The sequence below is a fragment of the Thalassophryne amazonica genome, chromosome 16 (assembly GCF_902500255.1).
Source record: "Thalassophryne amazonica chromosome 16, fThaAma1.1, whole genome shotgun sequence".
NCBI lineage: Eukaryota > Metazoa > Chordata > Actinopteri > Batrachoidiformes > Batrachoididae > Thalassophryne > Thalassophryne amazonica.
Genome location: NC_047118.1, coordinates 11,038,710 through 11,063,829, shown reverse-complemented (window position 1 = coordinate 11,063,829; position 25,120 = coordinate 11,038,710). Strand labels below are relative to the sequence as shown.

At 41.8% G+C, this 25,120-nt stretch overlaps 1 protein-coding gene and 1 long non-coding RNA gene across 3 annotated transcripts in view; one reads left to right on the top strand and one right to left on the bottom strand.

Annotated features, from left to right (window-relative positions):
- Positions 1–25,120, top strand: part of stat3 (signal transducer and activator of transcription 3 (acute-phase response factor)) — a 41,180-nt gene that overhangs the window by 8,156 nt on the left and 7,904 nt on the right. For both annotated transcript variants that reach the window (XM_034190507.1, XM_034190506.1), the window contains exons 2-19: positions 6,737–6,886; positions 10,446–10,689; positions 10,803–10,895; positions 11,260–11,341; positions 16,349–16,449; positions 17,498–17,649; positions 17,879–18,037; positions 18,141–18,233; positions 18,414–18,473; positions 18,581–18,610; positions 18,734–18,827; positions 18,910–18,957; positions 19,099–19,182; positions 20,228–20,326; positions 20,432–20,567; positions 20,660–20,712; positions 20,795–20,889; positions 23,561–23,700. In XM_034190507.1, coding sequence (XP_034046398.1) covers positions 6,759–6,886; positions 10,446–10,689; positions 10,803–10,895; positions 11,260–11,341; positions 16,349–16,449; positions 17,498–17,649; positions 17,879–18,037; positions 18,141–18,233; positions 18,414–18,473; positions 18,581–18,610; positions 18,734–18,827; positions 18,910–18,957; positions 19,099–19,182; positions 20,228–20,326; positions 20,432–20,567; positions 20,660–20,712; positions 20,795–20,889; positions 23,561–23,700 — 1,891 coding nt within the window. In that variant the 5' untranslated portion in view covers positions 6,737–6,758. The remainder of the gene's footprint in view (positions 1–6,736; positions 6,887–10,445; positions 10,690–10,802; positions 10,896–11,259; positions 11,342–16,348; positions 16,450–17,497; positions 17,650–17,878; positions 18,038–18,140; positions 18,234–18,413; positions 18,474–18,580; positions 18,611–18,733; positions 18,828–18,909; positions 18,958–19,098; positions 19,183–20,227; positions 20,327–20,431; positions 20,568–20,659; positions 20,713–20,794; positions 20,890–23,560; positions 23,701–25,120) is intronic.
- On the bottom strand, positions 9,326–24,881 carry LOC117527989. The gene is made up of 2 exons (XR_004565650.1): positions 24,823–24,881; positions 9,326–9,423 (listed from the first exon to the last, which is right to left on the bottom strand). It is a non-coding gene; the product is annotated as an uncharacterized LOC117527989 (long non-coding RNA).

The window sequence follows — 25,120 nt, the reverse complement described above, 5'->3', positions numbered from 1 at the left end:
TGTGAACATCAGTTTAACAATAAGCAGTTATTATGCAAATATGCTTGCGAGTAGAAGATCCATATACTCTGACACTCCCCAAGAATTTGTTAGATGAGACTGAATCCTCCCCGTTGGGCATATGTCTAATAGAAGCAAGATGCAGGCTATGATGCAAAACAGCTAAGTATATCCTAATTATAAGAGGGAGAGAATGGATGTGTCTCATGGGCTGCACTGTATTGCTGAATTTCATTGCTTAAGAAGGCAGTGAGTTGTTTGTTTTTTTGGGGGGGTGAACTATTATTGATGCAAATGGCATCAGAATTCAACAACAGGAGCAGGTACAAGTAGGAACCTTAAATAGACGATGAAGAAAATAAGTGTCTGCACATGAATAATGACTCATTTCGCAGACAGACTTCTTTGTTAGATATTCTAAGACATTGTCTTTGAAAGAGCAAGTTGGCTCTTCTGAAAAGACATCTGTGGGTGGATTTGTCTTGTGTGCTGCCTGACATGCTTAGCCCTGTGTGGTGTGAGAACGATTGTTCTAACTGAAAACGTACACGTTCTTTGGGTCACTGACATTGTGTGTTTGATACTTCTCAAATCTTTCATTTCCTGGTGATCTAGATAAGCTGTTCGACATAATGAGTGCATCATAGTTTCACACATGCAGTGTAATTCAGTCCAGCACAATGGACTGTTCTCATGCTGGTTGTTCACAATATTCATAAAGTCTGCAAGGCTTTTAGTGCTGCAGGGGACGTGGATCCAGGCACGATGGCTCACTAAGTTATTACATCTGACAGCTTTTAATGCAATTAGACAGCAGATGCTAAAAAAGAAAATCAGGCCATCTTTGTTTTTTTGTTTTTTTTTTTTAGTTTTGAATAACAGTGCATCTGGAAAGTTCACAAGCGCTTCACTTTTCGATCTGTTTTATGTTAAAGCCTTATTCCGAAATGGATGGAATAATTTTTTTTTTTCCCTCAAAAATTGTACACACAATACTCCATAATGACACTGTGGAAAAAACTTTTAGATTTTTTGCAAATTTATTGAAAATTAAAGAAAGAAAGAAATCACCTGTACGTAAGTATTCACAGCCTTTCTCATGAGCTCAAAAATTGAACTCAGGTGCATCTTGTTTCCACTGATCATCCTTGAGATATTTCAACAGCTTAATTGGAGTCCACCTGAGGTAGATTCAGTTGATTGGGCATGATTTGGAAAGACACCCACCTGTCTACATATAAGGTCCCACAGTTGGCAGTGCAAGTCAGAGCACAAACCAAGCATGAAGTCAAAGGAATTTTCTGTAAACCTCAGAGACAGGATGTTTCAAGGCACAAATGTGGGGAAGGGTACAGAAACATTTCTGCTGCTTGAAGGTCCCAATGAGACAGTGGCCTCCATTACCTGTAAATTGAAGAAGTTCTGATCCACCAGGACTCTTTCTAGAGCTGGCCGCCCGTCTAAACTGAGTGATCGGGAGAAAAAGGTCTTAGTCACAGAGGTGACCAAGAACCTGATGGTCCCTCTGTCAGAGCTCCAGCATTCCTCTGTAGAGAGAGGAGAACCTTCCAGAAGGACAACCATCTCTGCAGCATACCACCAATCAGGCCTGTATGGAGACTGGCCATATAGAAGCTACTCCTTAGTAAAAGGCACATGGCAGGCCACGCCTGGAGTTTTGTCAAAAAGCACCTGAAGGACTTTCAGACCATGAGAAACAAATTCTCTGGTCTGATGAGACAAAGATGAACTCTTGGTGTGATGCCAGTTGTCATGTTTGGAGGAAACCAGGCCCATCCCTACAGTGAAGCATGGTGGTGGCAGCATCATGCTGTAGGGATGTTTTCAGCAGCAGGAACTGGGAGACTAGCAGGATTGAGGGAAAGATGAATGCAGCAATGTACAGAGACATCCTGGATGAAAACCTGCTCCAGAGCGCTCTTGACCTCATACTGGGGGTGACAGTTCATCTTTCAGCAGGACAATGGCCTTATGTGGCTTCAGGACAACATTGTGAATGTCCTTGAGTGGCCCAGCCAGAGTTCAGAGCTGAATCTGATTGAACATCTCTGGAGCAATCTGAAAATGGCTGTGCACTGACGCTCCCCATCCAACCTGATAGAGGTGCTGCAAAATGCCCAAAGACAGGTGTGGCCAAGCTTGTGGCATCTTATTCAAGAAAACTTGAGACTGTAATTTCTGCAAAGGTGCATCAAAAAAGTATTAATCAAAGGGTGTGAATACTTATGTACATGTGATTTCTTTTTTTATTTTTAATAAATTTGTGAAAATTTCTAAAACTTTTTGTCATGTTGTCATTTTGGAATAAGGCTGTAACATAACAAAATGTCAAAAAGGTGAAGCGGTGTGAATACTTTTCAGATGCACAGTATATTTTTGGTCACGTCACTGTGGAATTGTCTTGTGTATCAGTTTTTTTTGTTATTGTTGAGTTTGTGTGCCAAGTAAATAAATTCAATTCAATATTGGGAAGGGCATGCGCCTTGTGCCCTTCTCACATTAAACTGAAAAAAGTTCCATGGTTTTTTCACAACTTTGGGCGCTACGAGTTCTGCCTGTCTTGCCAGTGAGTCCTCTACATGTACGCAAAAATTACTACAGATGCTGATTCTGTAGAGCAGCAGTGGTGTCCAAAGTGTTCCGTTCCAGAAAGGGCCAAGAGGGTGCAGGTTTTCTTTGGCAGCCCCTGACTCCAGCAGGTGATTTCACTGATTTAATCATGGAAATACAGTACCCACTTTCCTCGAATCGGCAAGTGTCAGTTCCAACTTCATTTAGTACTTCTGTTATTGGGCACATCCAGACTGCGAGGGGGTTTTTAATGGAATACATTACAGTGGGGTGAGATGATTTGTTATTACATGGAAAAACGATACAGAAGCTTTGGAACTTTGCTTTTGTCCAGTCAGTGCGAATATCCAGTTTATACGATGACTGTTTAGACAAGTTTTACTGTAGCTTTATTCCAGTTTCAATTTCAGATAAGTTAGTAAATATTTCTCTAGGTAGGCAACCATTTGGCATCATGCATGTGGTAAATTGCGCTCTTAACACCGTTGTCAGCATTATCTTTGGTACATGTTTTAAAGCACAGTCTAGTTTCATGTTTGATCGTGTCACAGCCATGGAAGCTTCTTTTATTCCATCCAAGACGGAGTGCAATTGTGAATTGTGTAATTCAAGATTTGACATTAATGGAATATTACATTATCAAAGGGTTATGTAGAAGCTGTTTAAAAAAAGTCATAAAGACTTCATTTAAACAGTTTGATTGGATCATATGATATGGGTGTTCAGTGGGTGATTTTTTTTTTTTTTTTTGGTTGTCCTTACTGTCGGGCTATTGTTAGAGGACAATCTAGAGACCGCCACAGAATAGTCTAACCCCAGGGATAAGGTGAGATTTCAGCATATTATTAAAGTTCCATTGTGCTCCCAAGACTAAAAAATAAAACAACATATTGGTATTGTGAGCAGGGAGCTTCACTGGTTTCCAATCAAAAACTCCAGTCGATATTATTATTATTATTATTATTATTATTATTATTATTATTATTATGTTGTTGTTATTCCCTGTTGTTATTATTCCCCAGCTGAGGATAAACATGAGGTAAGACACATTTATGTTGGGCTATATTGTTGGTGAAGGCATAGTGTTTCACTGAACAGGAAATGACTGTGCTGAGTAGGCCTTGCAGTGGCCTGTCATCATTTTACCTTTCTCAGCTTCTGAAGGAGGGAAAACCTGCCGTTCAGCTTATTTTCTTTGACCAGTGTCAGTGTTGTTCTCCAACCCCAAACAAGAAAGTGTTGGGATGGTGTGGTAAATTAAAAAAAAAAAAAAAAAACAAAAGCACAGTGATCCTTACATTTACTTTGAGTTCTGCTTCATTGTAGAGAGAATAGCTCTTGTTTTGTGGGGTCAACTCCATTTCATTGTTAATATATATATCCTTTCTTATATTTAAGGCCTGAAACATATTCCGAACAAAGTTGGGACAATGCAATTTATTGCTAGTAATGAGGTTAAAAATAAACAGGTGATATCAATATGTAATTGTAATCATGACATGGAACAAAAGCAGTGTCAACAAAAAGCTGAGTTTTTGAGGAGGAAAGATGTGTATGTATGTTAAAATCAGTGTTCCTCCAAGAAGGAATGGAAGGGATTTGCATATTTTTCCCACTACACTGAGTCCATCAATGCATTCCCTATATCCACTTACTCCAATTAAGGGTCATGGAGGGGGTGGGGGGGGGGGGGCAGTGGCTGGAGCCTATTCCAGTCATAGAGCGTAAGACAAGGTACATCCTGGACAGGGTGCCAGTCTGTCGGAGAACCGCATACGAGGTCTGTTAGAAAAGTATCCGACCTTTTTATTTTTTGCAAAAACCTGATGCATTTGAATCATGTGTGCTTGCATGAACTAACCTTGAACCTTCGTGCGCATGCGTGAATTTTTTCACGCCTGTCGATTGCGTCATTTGCTGGCAAGCAGCCTTTGTGTGAGGACATGTGTTGTGCTCTTGTCGGATTTTTATCGCAAGGAAAATGGCGGAACGACTGGAGCAGCGCTACTGCATCAAATTTTGCCAGAAACTGGGCAACAGCCAGGTGGAAACCATTCGGAAGATTCAGACGGCTTTCGGTGACGATCCTATGGGCATCACACAGATTAAGGAGCGGTACAACCGGTTTAAATACGTCTGCACAACGGTGGAGAGAGAGCCACGGTCCGGTCGGCCATCAACATGCCAAAATGACCAGATCATTTCCAAAGTGAACGCTGTGGTGATGCAGGACCGTCGTGTGACTGTCTGAGAAATTGCGGAAGAGGTGGACATCAGCACTTTTTCGGCACATTCCACTGTGACGGAAGATTTGGGCATGAAAAGAGTGGCGGTGAAATTCGTGCCGAAGGCTTCGGCACAAAGCTGCTGATGGCGGAGCAAAAGCACCTCCGTGTTGAAGTCTCACAGGACATGCTGGACTCCGAAAAAATGATGCCCACCTCTTCCACCATTCGGAAGATTCAGACGGCTTTCGGTGGCTTTTCAGTTGTGTGACTATCCAAGAAATTGTGGAAGAGGTTAGCATGTCACAGCATACACACGAAGGTTCAAGGTTGGCTCATGCAAGCACATGTGATTCAAATCCATCAGGTTTTTGCAAAAAATAAAAAGGCCGGATACTTTTCTAACAGACCTCGTATAGACCGATAAACACATTTACACCCGCACACACACCTACGGACAATTTAAAGTTTCCATTTCACCTAACCCACATGTCTTTGGTTGTGGGAGGAAGTTGGGGCACTCGGAGGGAAATCACACAAACACAGGGGAACATGCAAACTCCACACAGAAAGGTCCCATGTGGGAATTGATCCCACAACCTTTTTGCTGTGAGGCAACAGTGCTAACCACCAAGCCACCATGCTGCCTCTACATTGAATGATATCATCAAATGATTCAAAGACTCTGGAAGAATTTCAGTGTGTAAAGCAAAGGGCAAGGCACAAGTCTAAGTTGAACACTCATGAGATGTGTGAGATGGCACTGCATCAGGAACTGTCATTCATCAATAGCTGATATAACCAGCTGGCTAAAGACTGAATTCAGAAATCTGTGTCGAGTACTACAATACAGAGTTACATTCACAAATGTCACTTAAAGTTGTATGGGGGTGGGGTGAGCCTTATGTTAATGTTTGGCTCATAGCATCGGCATTCATCTGGGTTGAACCATCACATAGTGAAAATGTGAAATGTAGTCAGACGAATTAGTATTCCAGATTCTTTCTTGAAAGAAATGGATACCATGTGCTCCAAACTAAAGGCAAAACGGACCGTCCAGATTGTTATCAGCAACAAGTCCAAAGGCCAGGATATGTCATGGGATGGGGCTGTGCCATTGGCAAAGGTAACTTACACTTCCGTGATGGTAGTATTGATACAGAAAAGTACTTTGAGATTTTAGAGCAACGTGTGCTGCCTTTAAGAACACATTTTCTAGGATTGTCCATGCAATTTTTTTTTTGCAGTAACTCATTGTAAAACCACATTCTGCACGCTTTCCAAAGGCATTGCTTCAGAGGAAGTGGATACGTATACTGGACTGGCCTGCCTGCCATCCTGACCAATCCCTAATACAGAATGTGTGCATATTCTTTTCTTTCTTTTTTTTTTTCCCTAAAAAAATGCACTGATCACTCCTCATTGTTGCACACCTTAAGACATGATTGCAGGAAGAATAGGACAAAGTAACACCTGACACATTTAACACCAATCCTGTATTTAAAAAAATGATGCATTGATAATCATTGTAAAAGTGCACTGCAGCCCTTTGAATCTTGACTGAATCATGAGATGCCTACAGATTTCCTTCCCTATGGCAAGGTGTTTAATTCTTTAGCCTCCCAATTTTGGGGGGCAATATGTTGCAGGCCTGAAATGCAGAAATAGATGCGTATTCGCAAATGAAATTACTGAATTGACCACACAAACCATGAAGTATTTTGGGTTCATTCTGTCCGCAATGAAATAGAAGTCTAAATTAATGTAAGGATAACTTCATCTTCGCTTGTTTTATCATTTTCCTTGTTATTCCAACATTTTCTGATTTGGGCTTTTAATAAACACAGGGGAGTGGTAGTTATTTTTGCTCAAGTTGGACAGTACTCACTGTTCTTGTTATTGCTCTCCTTTTTTGTTAAGTTTGTGGAAGACTGAGTCAAGATGGCCCAGTGGGACCAGTTACAGCAGCTGGAGACCAGGTATCTGGAGCAACTTTACCATCTGTACAGCGACAGCTTCCCTATGGAGCTACGACAGTTCCTTGCCCACTGGATTGAGAGCCAGGACTGGTGAGTATTGAGAAAAAATATAGTCCATGGACTGCTTGTCGAGTTTGGCATGAAACCTGGTTCCAGTGTGTCACTGGTATCTGCCAGAGCAGATTAGAACTCCTATTGTGGTGTCTCATTTTGGTGCCATGTTAAGCCCCTTTCACACCGGGGCTGCTCCCAGTTGCTCCCTGTGGCATCATGACGACGCAGGAATTTCTGCGTCAGGTGCACGCAGCAGGGAGCAGAGGCTGCAGGTTTGGCTGTAGACAGACTGTGCACTCTGACTTTTCTTCTACTTGTTGTTGTGCTGAGCTGCAGGGCTGCGCTCTGAGTTCTGTTATAGTTTATCTTTCCTCCCTTGACCGTGAGATGCGCGCATGGACCATCCTTAAGCAACTGTGGAGATGTCTGGAGTTCTACTTGATGTTGACATGTCCTGGACTTAGGTCCTTTTTTAACTGTGGATGAGAGAGTCTGAGCAGAGAAAGGAACTAACTGCCTGCAGACAATTTGTTTTTCTTTTCTTTCCTCCTTTGACCGCGAGATGCACGCGCACGAATGGACTGTCAAGCAAATGTGGAGCTGTCTGGAGTTCTACTTGATGTTGACATGTCCTGGACTTAGTGTTGTGGGCTGGGGTGTTTGGCTGGCTTTGTTTTTGTTTTCTGTTTCTCCCACCAGGTGGTATGCGTTTGGGGCTGAGTTTGAGGACCTCACCCTGATCACCTGTGGTTTGTTATCACGTGCAGTTCATCAGGACTCACAGCTGTGGTGCATCTGTCTTGATCAGGGCATGTTGCATTTAAACCTGGAATACACAGTGTGTATTTGCCAGAGACTCGACTTTGTGACCAGACGTGTGAGATCGACGTTGGGAGAACAATCTCACCACTACGGACGCAGAGACCGCTCCAGGTTTGACGCCACGGTCTGTGAAAGAGGATTGGGTGAGGTCTCACGCTCTTCTTCACACTTCCTGAGGTATTTTGGTTTTTGTGACTTTCATGAAGTAAAGTCAGTAAATTTGGTGTCCCTCACACCTTGTTATATCGAGCTGTTATGCTATGCTAATCGTCTAAATCAGCTTCTACTGCAGTGGAGTTTTGAACTGAGTTGTTCCGTGCCTGCGGGGAGAGAAGCTGATTTTACATTTAGGCCAGGAAGTGTTTTGCTGATTGTGTGCACCTTTGAGCTGTCTCTCTGTGTGGAGAGTGTTGGACTCACCTTACGGTTTCTTCTTTCACAGACTCGGTTTGTCGTGGCCACCTGGGGGGTGTCGGCGGGGTCCTTGGGTCCAGAATTGCTGTGGCTCCGGTCCTTTTGCGCTGCTGGGAGCGCGCCGTTTTTCCACCTCGCCAGACCGTTGACTTTTGGGTTATCACTTAATACACTATGTTAATTAAAACTTGTTTTCCTTTGAACCGTGCTGTGCTTCTTTTATGCTGGGTCCTGTCAAATGCTGGGTCGGTTCTCCGCCCGCGTCCGACACATAACACTTAGGTCCTTTTTTAACTGTGATGAGAGAGTCTGAGCAGAGAAAGGAACTGCCTGCAGACAATTTGTTTTTCTTTTCTTTCCTCCTTTGACCGTGAGATGCACGCACGCGAATGGACTGTCAAGCAAATGTGGAGATGTCTGGAGTTCTACTTGATGTTCACATGTCCTGTCTCAGGACTTATGTCCTTTTTTGTCCTTTTTTTTTAACTGGGATGTGAGCGTTTGATCAGAGAACAAGGAACTAATGCCTGCAGTCAGACTTTTCTTTTAATTGTTCACATGTGCGCGCGTGAAAGAACGTCCATGAGTGGACTAGAGATGTCCTGACATTTTACTGGATGTTTCTGGCAATCAGTCTGCATTTTTTTTTTTCTTCAGCGTGTAGTTTTTACTGCATTAAGTACACGGTATAAAAACAATCCTGTGTGATTTATACTGCGGGAACAATGGAACACAGCAGGAATCATAAATTTGCTTCGAGTCATGCCAGGTAACGCCTCTTTGCCCCAACTTGCGCTGGAACCACTTCCTTTCTGCGTCGAGCACAGGACGCCAAAAAAATTAAACAGGTTTAATTTTTCGGTGCCCGACTTGCTTCCTCCTTTGCACCCTCGCGCTGTTGTGGCGCCAAGCTGCATCGTCTCAGCACTGAGTTGCTTCCATGCGGCGTTGTCATAATGATGCACGGCGCAACCGGGAGCACCCCCGGTGTGAAAGGTGCTGTAGTGGTGCACTGAGAGATGTGAGAGCCTAACCAATGGTCAAAATAATTGAACTAAATGTAAATAATGCACATACACAGTTTTCTTTAACCACCTGGTTAATGAGCTGCATTTTCTTTCTTTCACCACATACCCTCTTTTACCAGAATGCTGATTTAAGATCAAAAGTCAAGAAAAAGCTGTTGGGACCTCTCTGTCTCTGTTGCTACTGATAGAAAAGTTAAATACCATCTCAGATAACTGAACATTTCAGAGTTGCCTTTTATTGTGGCCAGTCTAAAAGCACATCTGTGCAACAATCATGGCTGTCTAATTCAGCATCTTAATATGCCACACCTATGAGGTGTGATGGATTATGTTGGCAAAGGCTCAGGAAAGAGCATATAGTGAGCTGTATGTGAAGTGGAACACAAAGAAAGGAGAAACCACCTTGTTCTGATTGGCAAGACAAAGGGGCCGAGCTGGAAAGGATGTGCAGCAAGTTAAGGTGATAAAAAATACAGATGGAAATGTGCTGATGAACTCAGCCACATGGGGTGTGCAACCAGTACATTCTGAGTGCTGGTGCCAAGCCCGGATAAATAAGGAGGTTAGAAGGAGGCAGGGCATTAACCTTAAAGTTTGTCAAATCTCAGCCACATGGGATGTGCAGCCAGTACAATCTGAGTGCCAGTCCCAAACTCGGATAAATAAGTAGGGTTGCGTCACAAAGGGCATCCGGTGTAAAACAAGTCAACCCAACCATACAGATTTAAAATTTAACCAAATCGGTTCAGACCCGGGTTAACAATGACCGGTGCTGTTGCCCAACAGGGTGCCAGCAGAAATTGGGCTACTGCTGGGCGAAGAAGAAGAAGAGGAGGAGAATGTGTCCACACACAGCAGCAGAAGAGAAAAAATAGAAGGGTGAAAGTGAGGGTCAGGACTTTGATTTGCTGAGGGAGGACATGCAGGTGGTTGGTGTGACAGAGGACGACATGCCCTATGGTCTTTGTGCATGGTTACCAGTATTCCCCTATGTCCATTTTTTATCCTATATATATATATATATATATATATAGGATAAAAATGACATTTGGGAAACTGGAAGGTCATATCTCGAAGGGACGGCTTGAACTCAACCAGGAATTTGGAGATTTTTTTTTTTGCGACAAGACTTGTGTGGTGTCTGGAATGCATGACTAATGATGTGGTTGATTATCCAGTTGATGTGCATTCATGAAGCAGTTAGGCAGTTTGCTTCAACCATAGATGGAAATCTGTAAGGCCCCCCCCCCCCCCCCCCCCCGTTCTTTAAAAAATGTAAATAGAAATCATTATGTACTGATGGCTTTTTTTTTTTTTTTTCCCCCTACCAGGGCTTATGCTGCCAGTAAAGAGTCACATGCTACTCTGGTGTTTCACAACCTGTTGGGAGAAATCGACCAGCAGTATAGCCGCTTCCTTCAGGAGAATAATGTACTATATCAACACAATCTACGAAGAATTAAACAGCATCTCCAGAGCAAGTACTTGGAGAAGCCAATGGAGATTGCACGCATTGTCGCTCGCTGTCTGTGGGAGGAGCAAAGGCTGTTGCAGACTGCCACCTCTGCTGCACAGGTAGACAGTATGGACGCACAGCTGTGTAGTTCCTATGAAATCAGCTGTCTTGATGTGGTTAAATCTACATTTCATACCTACTCTCACATCTGCATTTGTCATTTGTCCTTCAGGATGGCCAGGCTGCACACTCTACTGGAACAGTGGTGACAGAGAAGCAGCAGATGCTGGAGCACAACCTTCAAGACATCAGAAAACGAGTGCAGGTTTGTTTGAGTCTCACTGAATAAGTGTTTGAATGTGCAGTATAATGGCTGTGAACATGTATCTTGTCTATGTGAATATAACAGCATTTTAATCATGAGAAATGCGGAGTAAGTATTTCAGCTTCTCTTGACTTTTGCTTAAAGTCACCACAGCAGATCCGATATTGGATGGGTGGGTGGGGGGGGGGGGGGGGGGGGGGGGTAGGCATGTTTGTGCATACATGAATGAGGTGACTCATCCAGTAACATGGTGCTTGCTGTTTGATCTCTGTTGCACCAGCTTGGGGCAGCTGTGGTTCCATGGGGGTAGAGAGTCTTTGCCTCTGTAATATTTCCTTCAAATCTCTTATAATCTTCCCCTCAGGATATGGAGCAGAAGATGAAAATGCTCGAGAACCTTCAGGATGACTTTGACTTTAATTACAAGACCTTGAAAAGCCAAGGAGGTACTGCATAGCATAATTAACAATTTTCACTCTGTATTCCAGCTGGAATATTCATTGTTTTTCATACCATTCAACACATAAACAAGTTCAACAGCTACAAGCAAATCGTATTGCCAAGGTAACAGTCCCATTATCATGTCGTGCATTTTATACCCAAGCCTCCAGAGCTATCCTCCCGCAATAAGATGCAGTATGACAGGATGTAGCATCAACAAATAAACATTGCATGAATCCCAAATCATTGTCATTACCAAAGACACACGAGAAAAGTCACAGCAGTTAGCCACATTTACTTATACATCCACCAAGCAAGCAAAAATGCCATAAACACAAATAAAACAATTATAATTCAGCAGGTTCCAGCTACGATGCTGCACATTTAGCACCTGACACACACAAACACATTTTACTTTCACTGAATTTATATGATACCTCAACAATATATACGTATGTGGTCATATCCATTTAAATTCAGTTAATAACGTAAGGTTTTTTTTAGAATCCTTAACCATTTCCAAATAAAGTTCTTATTTTGAAATGCATGGCAGGGGATGTGTTGTATTGATTAGTTTTATGAATATTATACTTACAAAATGTTGATATGCTGTTTGCCAAGAAAAGATCCCCTGCAGCATGGCCATTACCTTGATCATGGTAATATTAAGAATTATGAAAAGGAAAGCATTTGTGTTATCCAGTAATGTCTGACTGTTGCTATCTTAACAGTTGAAATCACTGGCTGTTCAACAAGGTTCCACAAGGTTCTGTGCTAGGACCAATTTTATTCACTTTATACATGCTTCCCTTAGGCAGTATTATTAGACGGTATTGCTTAAATTTTCATTGTTACGCAGATGATACCCAGCTTTATCTATCCATGAAGCCAGAGGACACACACCAATTAGCTAAACTGCAGGATTGTCTTACAGACATAAAGACATGGATGACCTCTAATTTCCTGCTTTTAAACTCAGATAAAACTGAAGTTATTGTACTTGGCCCCACAAATCTTAGAAACATGGTGTCTAACCAGATCCTTACTCTGGATGGCATTACCCTGACCTCTAGTAATACTGTGAGAAATCTTGGAGTCATTTTGATCAGGATATGTCATTCAAAGCGCATATTAAACAAATATGTAGGACTGCTTTTTTGCATTTACGCAGTATCTCTAAAATCAGAAAGGTCTTGTCTCAGAGTGATGCTGAAAAACTAATTCATGCATTTATTTCCTCTAGGCTGGACTATTGTAATTCATATTATCAGGTTGTCCTAAAAGTTCCCTAAAAAGCCTTCAGTTAATTCAAAATGCTGCAGCTAGAGTACTAACGGGGACTAGAAGGAGAGAGCATATCTCACCCATATTGGCCTCTCTTCATTGGCTTCCTGTTAATTCTAGAATAGAATTTAAAATTCTTCTTCTTACTTATAAGGTTTTGAATAATCAGGTCCCATCTTATCTTAGGGACCTCGTAGTACCATATCACCCCAATAGAGCGCTTCGCTCTCAGACTGCAGGCTTACTTGTAGTTCCTAGGGTTTGTAAGAGTAGAATGGGAGGCAGAGCCTTCAGCTTCAGGCTCCTCTCCTGTGGAACCAGCTCCCAATTCAGATCAGGGAGACAGACACCCTCTCTACTTTTAAGATTAGGCTTAAAACTTTCCTTTTTGCTAAAGCTTATAGTTAGGGCTGGATCAGGTGACCCTGAACCATCCCTTAGTTATGCTGCTATAGACTTAGACTGCTGGGGGGTTCCCATGATGCACTGAGTGTTTCTTTCTCTTTTTGCTCTGTATGCATCATTCTGCATTTAATCATTAGTGATTGATCTCTGCTCCCCTCCACAGCATGTCTTGCTCACAGGGGGTCGTTTTGACCGTTGGGGTGGTACATAATTATTGTATGGCCTTGCCTTACAATATAAAGCGCCTTGGGGCAACTGTTTGTTGTGATTTGGCGCTATATAAAAAAATTGATTGATTGATTGATCAGCCACAGCACGCTAAGATGCTACGGGTTACTGGTAGAGTAGAGATACTTTAGTGAGGCACAGTTTATATAAAATTGTACTTTTGCTATTTGCATGTCAAAGTTGAACTCTGGAGCAAGAATACACAAGGATGACAAACAGATTTCATCATCTCCTGGTGGAAATCTGGGCAAATACACGGGTCTGAAATTCTGTGGATGAAATGCAACTGTTACCCATAATAACATAATACTGATTATTGTAGTCCATTGTGCGGGTGAAAATAAATAAAGGAAAATGCATAACATTTTGTATTTGACGGTGATGGTAGTGTGAAAGGATAGAAGTAATCACTTTTAAAGTATATTTAAGTTATGGATGCAGAGTGTGGTTTACTTTGCCATATTATCACATTTTACAGTTAAAGGTTAATGTTATATAGATGTTCAAGATAACATTTAGTTAATTACTACATTTATTTGTGATAAATATTTTTGTAAATGCATCACTTTCAAAATTGCCTGGTTACAACAAATGGTGTCATCATCTGTGGAAAGTACCACACAGTTCAAAATTGTTTAACACCTGGGAATTTTTATATAAATGTAGTTTTTACACGCCTCCCAATATTAGTATCTAAGGCAACATTTGAAATTTTCATATTAATTTTTTTTTTTTTTTAAGAAAATTATTTGAGAATTTTGTAGATTTTATTAAAGAAACTGGTTTATTAAAAGACGGAACAGACCTAATAAAATCTGATTAAGTTGAAGATTTACAGCCCAAATAAATATGCTTGGTTAAATGCAATTGAGGTGACTGCAAATATTCCTGGTCAAAAAAGGTTATCTTGACCAATATGCAGTGCATCCAGAAAGTATTCACAGTGCTTCACTTTTTCCACATTTTGTTACGTTACAGCCTTATTCCAAAATGAAATAAAGTTATTTTTTTCCCTCCAAATTCTACTCACAACACCCTGTAATGATAACTGCACATTGCTGCATTCATCTTTCCCTCAATCCTGACTAGTCTCCCAGTTCCTGCTGCTGAAAAACATCCCCACAGTATGATGCTGCCACCACCATGCTTCACTGTAGGGATGGTCCCCGCTTTCCTCAAAACATGACGTCTGGCATTCATGCCAAAGAGTTCAATCTTTGTCTCATCTGACCAGAGGATTTTGTTTCTCATGGTCTGAGAGTCCCTCAGGTGCTTTTTGGCTCCAGGTGGGCTGCCATTTGCCTTTTACTAAGGAGTGGCTTCTGTCTGGCCACTCTACCATACAGGCCTGATTGGTGGATTGCTGCAGAGATGGTTGACCTTTTGGAAGGTTCTCCTCTCTGCAGAGAGGAATGCTGGAGCTCTGAAAGAGTGACCATCGGATTCTTGGTCACCTCCCTGACTAAGGCTCTTGCACCTGAGCTTAATTTTGAGCTTCATGATAAAGGCTGTGAACACTTCTGTACATGTGATTTCTTAGTTGTTTGTTTGTTTGTTTTTGTGTACAAGGTCTGTGAGAAAAGTATCATACCTTTTTATTTTTTTCAAAAAATATATGGATTTGATTCATATGTTTTTACGTCAGCCAAGCTTGAACCTTCGTGCGCATGCGTGTTTTTCCACGCCTGTCGGTTGCGTCATTCGCCTATGGGCAGGCTTTGAGTGAGCACTGCTCCACCCCTCTCGTCGTTGTTTCATTGCGAGGAAATGGCGGAATGATTTGGGCTTTTTTTCCATCAGAATTTTTTCAGAAACTGTTAGAGACAGGCAGCTGGAAACCATTAGAAAAATTTATCTGGCTTTCGGTGAAAATTTTACGGGCTTCACAGAGAATAAGGACTGTTACTACAGCTTTAAGGATGCCCCACAATGGCACGAGCCGCCATCGAGAGGCAGAAACCACCACATCATTTCTAAACGGATGGCTGTGTGGAGCTGGGACTGTCGTGAGCAGTTTCTCTGGTTATCACAAGAGCTGGACATCAGCCATTTTCCAGCAGATTTCACTTTTAACAAGAGATTTTGACATGGAAAGCCGCGCGGAGGCTTCGCGCGTCACAACCGATTCGCTGATCGAGCGAGACAAAGGAACACCGCCGTTTCGGAGTGCCAGGGGACAAGTTGGGACATTCCCAGCTCTCCACAATTTCTCTTATACTCACTCGACTGGTAAGCATTGAAAGCCGAGATAGGCATGTCCCAACTTGTCCCCTGGCACTCCGAAACGGACGTGTTCCTTTGTCTCGCTCGATCAGCAAATCGGTTGTGACGCGCGAAGCCTCTGCGCGGCTTTCCATGACAAAATCTCTTGTTAAAAGTGAAATCTGACGGAAAATGGCTGTTGTCCAGCTCTTGTGATAATCAGAGAAATTGCTCACAATGGTCCCGTTTAAAAATGATGTGGTGGTTTCTGCCTCTCGATGGCGGCTCGGAGCGCGGCGCGCCGTGCGCCATTGTGGGGTGTCCTTAAAGCTGTAGTAACAGTCCTTATTCTCTGTGAAGCCTGTAAAATTTTCACCGAAAGCCAGATAAATTTTTCGAATGGTTTCCAGATGCTTGTCTCTAACAGTTTCTGAAAAAATTCTGATGGAAAAAAAGCCCAAATCATTCCACTATTTCCTGACAATGAAAATCCGACGAGGGGGCTGGACCACTCCTCCCACAAGGTGTGCTCACAGGCGAATGATGCAACCGACAGGCGTGCAAAAACTCACGCATGCGCACAAAGGTTCAAGCTTGGCTGACGTAAAAACATATGAATCAAATCCATATAGTTTTTGAAAAAATAAAAAGGTCCGTTACTTTTCTCACAGACCTCGTATATAAATTTCCAAAAAAAAATAAAAAAAAATTTTTCACATTGTCTTTATGGGGTATTGTGTGTAAAAGTTTGGGGTGGGGGTGGGGGGAGAATTTCATCCACAACAAAATGTGGAAAAAGTGAAGTGCTGTGAATACCTTCTGAATGAACTGTATGAAACATATGCAATATTGACTGTGCTTTCTGACACACTACATACCCTTTCTGTGTTCAGAACTGTCTCAGGACCTAAACGGAAATAGCCAGGCATCTGCTGCCAGACAGAAAATGGCTCAGCTGGAGCACATGCTCAGTGCCCTGGACCAGCTCAGGAGGGTGAGTGTCTAAACCTTTTCACATTAGGCTTAAAAGAACCTTAAATCGAAGTACACGAAATAAAAGAGAAGTTTGGTTTATTTACATTTGAAAAACTATTTTTTTTTTTTTTTTTTTTTTACATATTTTGGGGAGTAAAGATGAAATAAAAGTCAAAGACTGCAAGAATGCTGGAGAAATGGAGAGAACCCGCAGGCAAATTGAGCTGCTTCTCTACACATACACTTAACATGCCTCATACTCCACACACTCTGCACACATTCTACTAAACACTCCCTCAAAATTGGGTGGGCTATTTGAGACGCAGATTTCCCCGTTCTCCCCTTTGCTTGTGAACGCCCCTGCTTCCTCTATGTCTCTGCCTGCTGTCAGCCCCGTCTCTTCCCCAGCATCCACCTCTGGGTATGACTGGCGAGTGATGACCCAGTATCACAAGTAATAAACTTTGGGGATTGATGACTCAATGCCAAACTCCGGCTGTGGGCTGCTGTTGCAATAAATATTCTCAAATGTGAATTGTCTGATTGAAATAATGTTTATGCTTATGTGCTACAGGTAGCAGCCACAAAGAAATATTACAGCATTTAGAAACAAGTGGAACAACATAGGCTGTTTATCTCGGGCATCCTGCATCAGTGCATCCAACATTAGTGCAGGGTTATTTGTGAAATTGTTGGTTTGCTTTGTGCAGTAAAATATAAGGCAGTGGTCTTATCATTGGCAGGACAGATAGTACTGAGTGCCGCAGCTTTGCAAACAGAGAGAGTGGGCGTTTGTCAGAAATTACCACAGCACTACAGAATAGTAAAAATAACAACTTTGTCAGCCATTGTTACTTTAGCAGTGATTATATTCACTTATTTCACAGTGGTATATTGAAACTAAAGTTATCCGATAATCACAGTTGAAGTAACATGCTGGGCCGTGTCTCATTGTTTGGGAGTAACAGTAATGGGAATCTTAGTGTATACTGAAGGGATTTATAAAGAAAAGGGAATGAGAAGTACTTGTGAATAACATAAAGTATGTTGGACTCCTTGTCTTCTAGCAAATCGTGACAGAGATGGGAGGATTGCTAACCGCTATGGATTATGTACAGAAGAACCTGACAGATGACGAACTGGCAGAGTGGAAACGAAGACAGCAAATTGCCTGTATTGGAGGGCCACCCAACATCTGCTTGGACCGCCTTGAAACCTGGTAATGAGGAATGCACTGTGAACAGTGCTAGCCCAGCTGGTCACATGGATACATGTAAATAGGTTTCCAGTGCTTGCGCTAGCCAAAGGGATCAATCTAGTGCTGTGCTGTCTGCTGCAAATATACCAAAAAACTAATTCTAAGTGTCTGTTATGATGAAAATAATGGTTATGTACACGTTTCGGGTCAAGTCCAGGTTGAATTTAAATTGACATGGCTCTTTACGCAGGATCACCTCATTAGCTGAGTCTCAGCTCCAAATTCGTCAGCAGATCAAAAAGCTGGAGGAATTGCAGCAGAAGGTCTCTTACAAAGGAGACCCCATCATCCAGCACCGACCAGCCCTGGAGGAGAAAATTGTGGACTTATTCAGAAACCTTATGAAGAGGTAAAGTCATGAGTTCTGAGTTTCTCTATATTAAATATTCAGCAAATAGTTTGTGATTCTGTACTTTCTGGCGATGGAATAAGAATGTTACTCTCTGTCACAGTGCGTTTGTGGTTGAAAGGCAGCCTTGCATGCCCATGCATCCAGACAGACCGCTGGTCATCAAAACAGGAGTGCAGTTCACAAATAAAGTCCGGTATGATGCAAACATGAAACTTTATTAAGAATTGGCAATCAAATGCGTTAGGTTGTTTGTTTGTTTGTTTATTTATTTAAGGCAATCCGGTTAGTATTTCCGTGACACAGAACGGCACAAAGTTTCCATCATACTGATTTTACTTATTTTATGTACTGATCAGTTTCACTGCATTTCTAGGTTGCTGGTGAAATTTCCTGAACTCAATTACCAGCTGAAAATTAAAGTTTACATTGACAAGTGAGTTAATTTCTAAGAGTTCTAACATTTGAAAGAAATGCCAGTAAGGCATTAGTGTGACTGATGTCACAGATTTTAACGTTATAATTTTTATTTTTATTTTTCAGAGAATCTGGGGATGTGGCGGCAATTCGAGGGTAAAATTTATAGAATGTTTTCATTTTTTTCTTTTTGTTAGTATTTCCACCCTGTACTTGGATTGTTGTTAAAAAAAAATGCTCTCCATTAACTCATAATTTGCTTTATGTTTTTACTATTAGATCCAGAAAGTTTAACATTCTTGGTACCAACACAAAAGTTATGAATATGGAGGAATCCAACAATGGCAGCTTGTCAGCAGAGTTTAAACATTTGGTGAGTTACAGCAGCAAATGTAAAAATCCTCAAGTATCTCATAAATAAGAGCTAATGGGTTCTGACTTCCTGTTTATTACAGACCCTGAAAGAGCAGAGGTGTGGTAATGGGGGCAGGACCAATAGTGATGTAAGCTCTGTTTAGTGCTTCTGAACGTGCAATTTGAAGGTTATTCTGTGTGTGAAAGCTGAGTTTTCTGGTGTGTCAAACATGAACGGCAGATGTAGTTTATTTTACAGTCGGATTTTGATCAAGTTCTGTTTCCTCTAGGCATCTTTGATCGTCACAGAGGAGCTTCATCTTATCACTTTTGAGACAGAAGTGTATCACCAAGGTCTGAAAATTGACCTGGAGGTGAGTATCTTGTCACTGACGAGTTTCTGTATTCTCACTTTAACTATGCCTACTCTAGAAGTCAGTCAAGCACTTTTCAACACATTATGAAGTGAAAACCTAAAAAACAAACAAAAAAAACCTTTTCTGATCTGACAGGACAGTCACCATGCGTCACTATCATGTTTGTCTTCCTGAGAATGTCAGCCCACCACCTCCTAGAGGAAGCACACATGAAACTGTTCAAGATACCCTCCATCTGTTCCTCCTTAATAGTACTAGTGTTGCAACATACCTTTGCAGTTACAATTATTTTTCTATTAATAAAATTAACATGTGGACAGTGCTCTCTGCACAACATTGACGTCTTGGGAAAAAAAATGTAACACTTTGTCATGTACCAGTACCTGTAGAGCAGGTTGTTCATGAACCAGAAACATTGGCAGGTTTGACACGATTGTGGTGGAGTATAAAAATGTCTTTGAACAACACTGCTCAACCTTGGTGTACTTTTTCACTTTGAACCTGTACAAATATGGGTTAAAGATGTCAAGCAAAAAAAAAAAAGTCTTATGCTGCCCCGTATGAAAAATGGGTACATTCTGAGTACAGAAACATAACATGTCCACTAGTGTTAAGATAGTGTATAGTGTTTAAGATACCTTACGTACCAAAAGACCAGTTTCTTTTGCCAGGCTGATCATATACAGTGCTTCCATGCCAGGAATGATATTGTATAATGGCTCCATGCCGTCTGTATTAGTATTAATAAGTAATTAATTACACTGATCTTGCGATTATCGACACGGCGATTATCGACACGGCGAGCTTGGAAGTAGAACAAGGGCTTGTGTGGTGTGAAGAACAGTAATTTGTTTTCTCTGTAAGAGAATTATTGGGAAAGAGGAAGGACTGTTTACAGGAATAAGAAAGTAGCTATTTGCACAATCATTTAGTTACATTGGAACGATATAAACATGCTGCAGTGAAGATAGAAACACAGTTTGGGGGGTGGGGAGATCAATATTGACTATACACAAATCATGCATTTTCTCTGCTTGTGTAGACTCACTCATTGCCTGTGGTGGTCATTTCGAACATCTGCCAGATGCCCAATGCTTGGGCCTCCATCCTGTGGTACAACATGCTTACCAACCACCCAAAGGTAAGAACACACCCTGTGGTGGAATGAAGCTGAACTCTTATAATCAAATAAAGTGTGTAAAAAGTTGACATATTTCACTAACTGTTTGTTATGCTATATCTGCAGAATGTGAACTTCTTCACCAAGCCTCCAGTAGGCACATGGGATCAGGTAGCTGAGGTGCTAAGCTGGCAGTTCTCCTCCACCACCAAGAGAGGCCTAACCATCGAACAGCTTACCACACTGGCTGAGAAATTACTTGGTGAGATGATGTACCTGAACCTATATTTATGTGACTTTATACTCTCTCACTAATTGATTTCATAATGTTTTATCCTTTCATTTTGCAACCAGGGCCTTGTGTCAACTATTCTGGCTGTCAGATCACCTGGGCCAAGTTCTGTAAGGTACTTAACCTGTCCACACGGCTGTGATTGCTTTCATTATCTCACCATCTTTTGTTAAGTCAGTATTTCTTTCTCCTTGTAGGAAAACATGGCCGGCAAAGGTTTTTCCTTTTGGGTGTGGCTCGACAACATCATTGACCTGGTGAAGAAGTTTATCCTGGCACTGTGGAATGAAGGGTGAGAGGTCATATCCTGTTACAGTCAGATCGTTCGTTGGCTTGTGCACTGGGATGTAACTGATGTTACACCCCTGACAATATACTGTTCCTCTTTGCTGCCGTCCATATTGGATGGATTTTATTGAATACAGTTCGTGTATTAGTTCCTGGTAAAATTAAAAACTCACAAACATTGAGTGACATTTTGTTTCGGCGCCTAAATGGTTGGTGTTTGGTCAGTGGCACTGGATGGCACATGATTGATGAGGGAGCATTTCATGATAAAAGACATCTGTAGTGCAAAAATTTATTCTGGGAGGTGTAGGGTTGCTTATTTATTGATCGGTGGAATGGGTGGTGTGATGGAGTACTTTTTTTGTTGTTAGACATCAAAATCTGTAGAGTATACATCATATGCTAACATCAAACACCTGTTGAGATCCCTCTAGTATTAACCAAGTTAAACATGAAGCTGTTGTGTCAGTGTTGACACATTTTCAGTTAGCTGTCCAGTAAGTCCCTTCGGCTGCTCCCTTGTTTGCACTCGGGGTCACTACAGCAAATCCAAGGTGGATCTGCATGTTGAATTGGCACAGGTTTTACACTGGATGCCCTTCCTGACGCAACTCCACATTACATGGAGAAATGTGGCAGGGGTGGGATTTGAACCCAGAGCCTTCTGCACTGAAACCAAGCGCATTAACCACTTGGCCACCACCTCCTATTTTCAGTTAGTTGCCCAGCCCAACTGAAATCCCCACATGGCTGATTCTCAAATGTATAGGCCACCACTGGTATGTGACAGAAAGCCCTCACATGTCTTGGCGATGAAAGACACTCTACCGAGTGCTAGGGCTGTCACGATTAGGAATTTCTGGAGACGATTAATTGTCAGGCAAATAATTGCGATTGACGATTATATTGTCTTTTTTTTTCTTTTTTCCCTTCTTTATATTCTACTATCGTAGTATGATTACACAACTCTGGAAGAATGTTTGGCTTCTCTGAGTGGAGAAACTGGGAATAGTGCAGCATTTTAATTTTTATCTTCATTTTACATACAGTCCCAACTTTTTCTGATTTCTGGTTGTTTCTGTTGCATTTCTGAAATTACAGAACTGCTATAAAGAAAAGTGTGAACATTTTATTGTGTTTTAAAACTTTGTGGAGCAAACGCAAACACCAAACTCTTATAAAGAAGGAAAAAATACCTGGACATGCAGGAAAACTGATATAAACTTAACAGAACAATGCAGGCTGATTAGACTCCCCATGTTTTTTTTTTTTTGTATAAATAAATCAGAATGAATAAAACATAGCTACGGCTTAATAACTTTGAAAAATAACAGAAATCAGCAGCTTATATTTTTATTCTGACTCCAGTTCATTTTAGTGTCATGAAGTCATCCTTTTTTTCTCATCAGTCACGTTTTGTGCTTAATACATACCTTTGGAAAATAACAGCTGTTAAAGTTCAGCTTTTTGTGATCTGTGCCTCTGAACATCACTGCACAGCTTTTCTGTAATTTTTGCTCAGTTCATTTATATATTCTCATTTTTTAAGGATTTTTTAAAGGATATTTGACCATTTATTTCATCTCATGATCTCATAAATTCAGTATACAACGCGCACATGGTGTGAACAGGACTGTGCCGTCAGAACCGCACCGGTAGAGAAAGTACAGAGAGTAAAGGCAGCTCCACGGATTGGTATTTTATATATATGTTCACTCGGGTTAAAATCTTCTCTCTCTGCTCCGTGCTCGCTGTCTCACGTGATGGTTCACAGCAGAACGTAATGTCTCGTGCCTCCGTTCAGGAATCTCGCTCCCTCAGTCTGCAGCGAGTTGACTCCGCACGCGCGCACACACACACACACAGCTCCTTCGGTAAACTGCGCATTTTAAAAGGCTTTGAACAAGACGGCTGCTGTTTTAATTCGGCCGTCTTATTCAAAATTTGAACGTCCTGATGACGGCAGGACGGCTCGCTGCCTAAAACTATGAATTGAGAGAAAAATCAAAGACTTAAATAAAATAAACGACACGTCGACTACTAAATTAGTTGTTAACAATTTCAATCGTCGACGTAGTCGTGACTAGTCGAGCCAGCCCTACAAAACCGAAATGCATCCACAGCGGTGCGTGGCTTTGGAACCAGAACCTCTTCACGCTCCATGTTATTATCGAGCCTCGCTAACCATCCGACCAAGACAAGAGGAAACAGAGTGAGTGAGGCAGCGTGCGGCTGCTGCTGCACGATGACGTCAGATTCCAAGTCGTTTATGCAACTTTGTTGATAAAATAAATAATTCACTGTAATCGCGATTATGAACAATATTCACGAATATGAAAAATAATCGCGATTGGCGAATATTGTAATAATTGTGACTGCCCTACTGTGTGCCTCTCCTGATCTGCGCTCCATTGTATTGGTGTTCACACAGAGGTAATCTGTAGTAACATACAGTGGGTGTATGAAGACTGCATCATCATTTCCACTACGTTGTCATTTGGTATTCACAGTAAATCAACACTAAAGTCCTCCCACAAGTGCATTCAAGGCTGGAAGGAGGCAAAAAACAAAATGCCCACCTCCATTCTTTAATGGAGAGAACATAGGTGATGGCCAAGGTATATACTCTGTGTTTTCTTTTTTTTTTTTTTTTACATTGCATTGTTGTTCTGCAGGTATATCATGGGCTTTATCAGTAAGGAGAGGGAGAGGGCCATTCTGAGCCCAAAACCTCCAGGAACCTTTTTGCTACGCTTCAGTGAGAGCAGCAAGGAAGGCGGCATCACATTCACATGGGTAGAGAAGGATATCAGCGGTGAGCTATTTACACTCAACAAAAATATAAACGCAACACTTTTGGTTTTGCTCCCATTTTGTATGAGATGAACTCAAAGATCTAAAACTATTTCCACATACACAATATCACCATTTCCCTCAAATATTGTTCACAAACCAGTCTAAATCTGTGATAGTGAGCACTTCTCCTTTGCTGAGATAATCCATCCCACCTCACAAGTGTGCCATATCAAGATGCTGATTAGACACCATGATTAGTGCACAGATGTGCCTTAGACTGCCCACAATAAAAGGCCACTCTGAAAGGTGCAGTTTTATCACACAGCACAATGCCACAGATGTCACAAGATTTGAGGGAGCGTGCAATTGACATGCTGACAGCAGGAATGTCAACCAGAGCTGTTGCTCGTGTATTGAATGTTCATTTCTCTACCATAAGCCATCTCCAAAGGCGTTTCAAAGAATTTGGCAGTACATCCAACCAGCCTCACAACCGCAGACCACGTGTAACCACACCAGCCCAGGACCTCCACATCCAGCATGTTCACCTCCAAGATCGTCTGAGACCGGTGGGGTTATGGTATGGGCAGGCGTCTGTTATGGATGAAGAACACAGGTGCATTTTATTGATGGCATTTTGAATGCACAGAGATACCGTGACGAGATCCTGAGGCCCATTGTTGTGCCATCCAAGAACATCACCTCATGTTGCAGCAGGATAATGCACGGCCCCATGTTGCAAGGATCTGTACACAATTCTTGGAAGCTGAAAATGTCCCAGTTCTTGCATGGCCGGCATACTCACCGGACATGTCACCCATTGAGCATGTTTGGGATGCTCTGGACCGGTGTATACAACAGCGCGTACCAGTTCCTGCCAATATCCAGCAACTTCGCACAGCCATTGAAGAGGAGTGGACCAACATTCCACAGGCCACAATTGACAACCTGATCAACTCTATGCGAAGGAGATGTGTTGCACTGCATGAGGCAAATGGTGGTCACACCAGATACTGACTGGTATCCCCCCCCCCCCAATAAAACAAAACTGCACCTTTCAGAGTGGCCTTTTATTGTGGGCAGTCTAAGGCACACCTGTGCACTAATCATGGTGTCTAATCAGCATCTTGATATGGCACACCTGTGAGGTGGGATGGATTATCTCAGCAAAGGAGAAGTGCTCACTATCACAGATTTTGACTGGTTTGTGAACAATATTTGAGGGAAATGGTGATATTGTGTATGTGGAAAAAGTTTTAGATCTTTGAGTTCATCTCATACAAAATGGGAGCAAAACCAAAAGTGTTGCGTTTCTATTTTTGTTGAGTGTATTTTATTTTATTTATTTTTAAAATTTTCACTATTTCAGTTTTTCTTGCTGTAAGTGACTGTGTGTGTGTGTGTGTGTGTGTGTGTGTGTGTGTGTGTGTGTGTGTGTG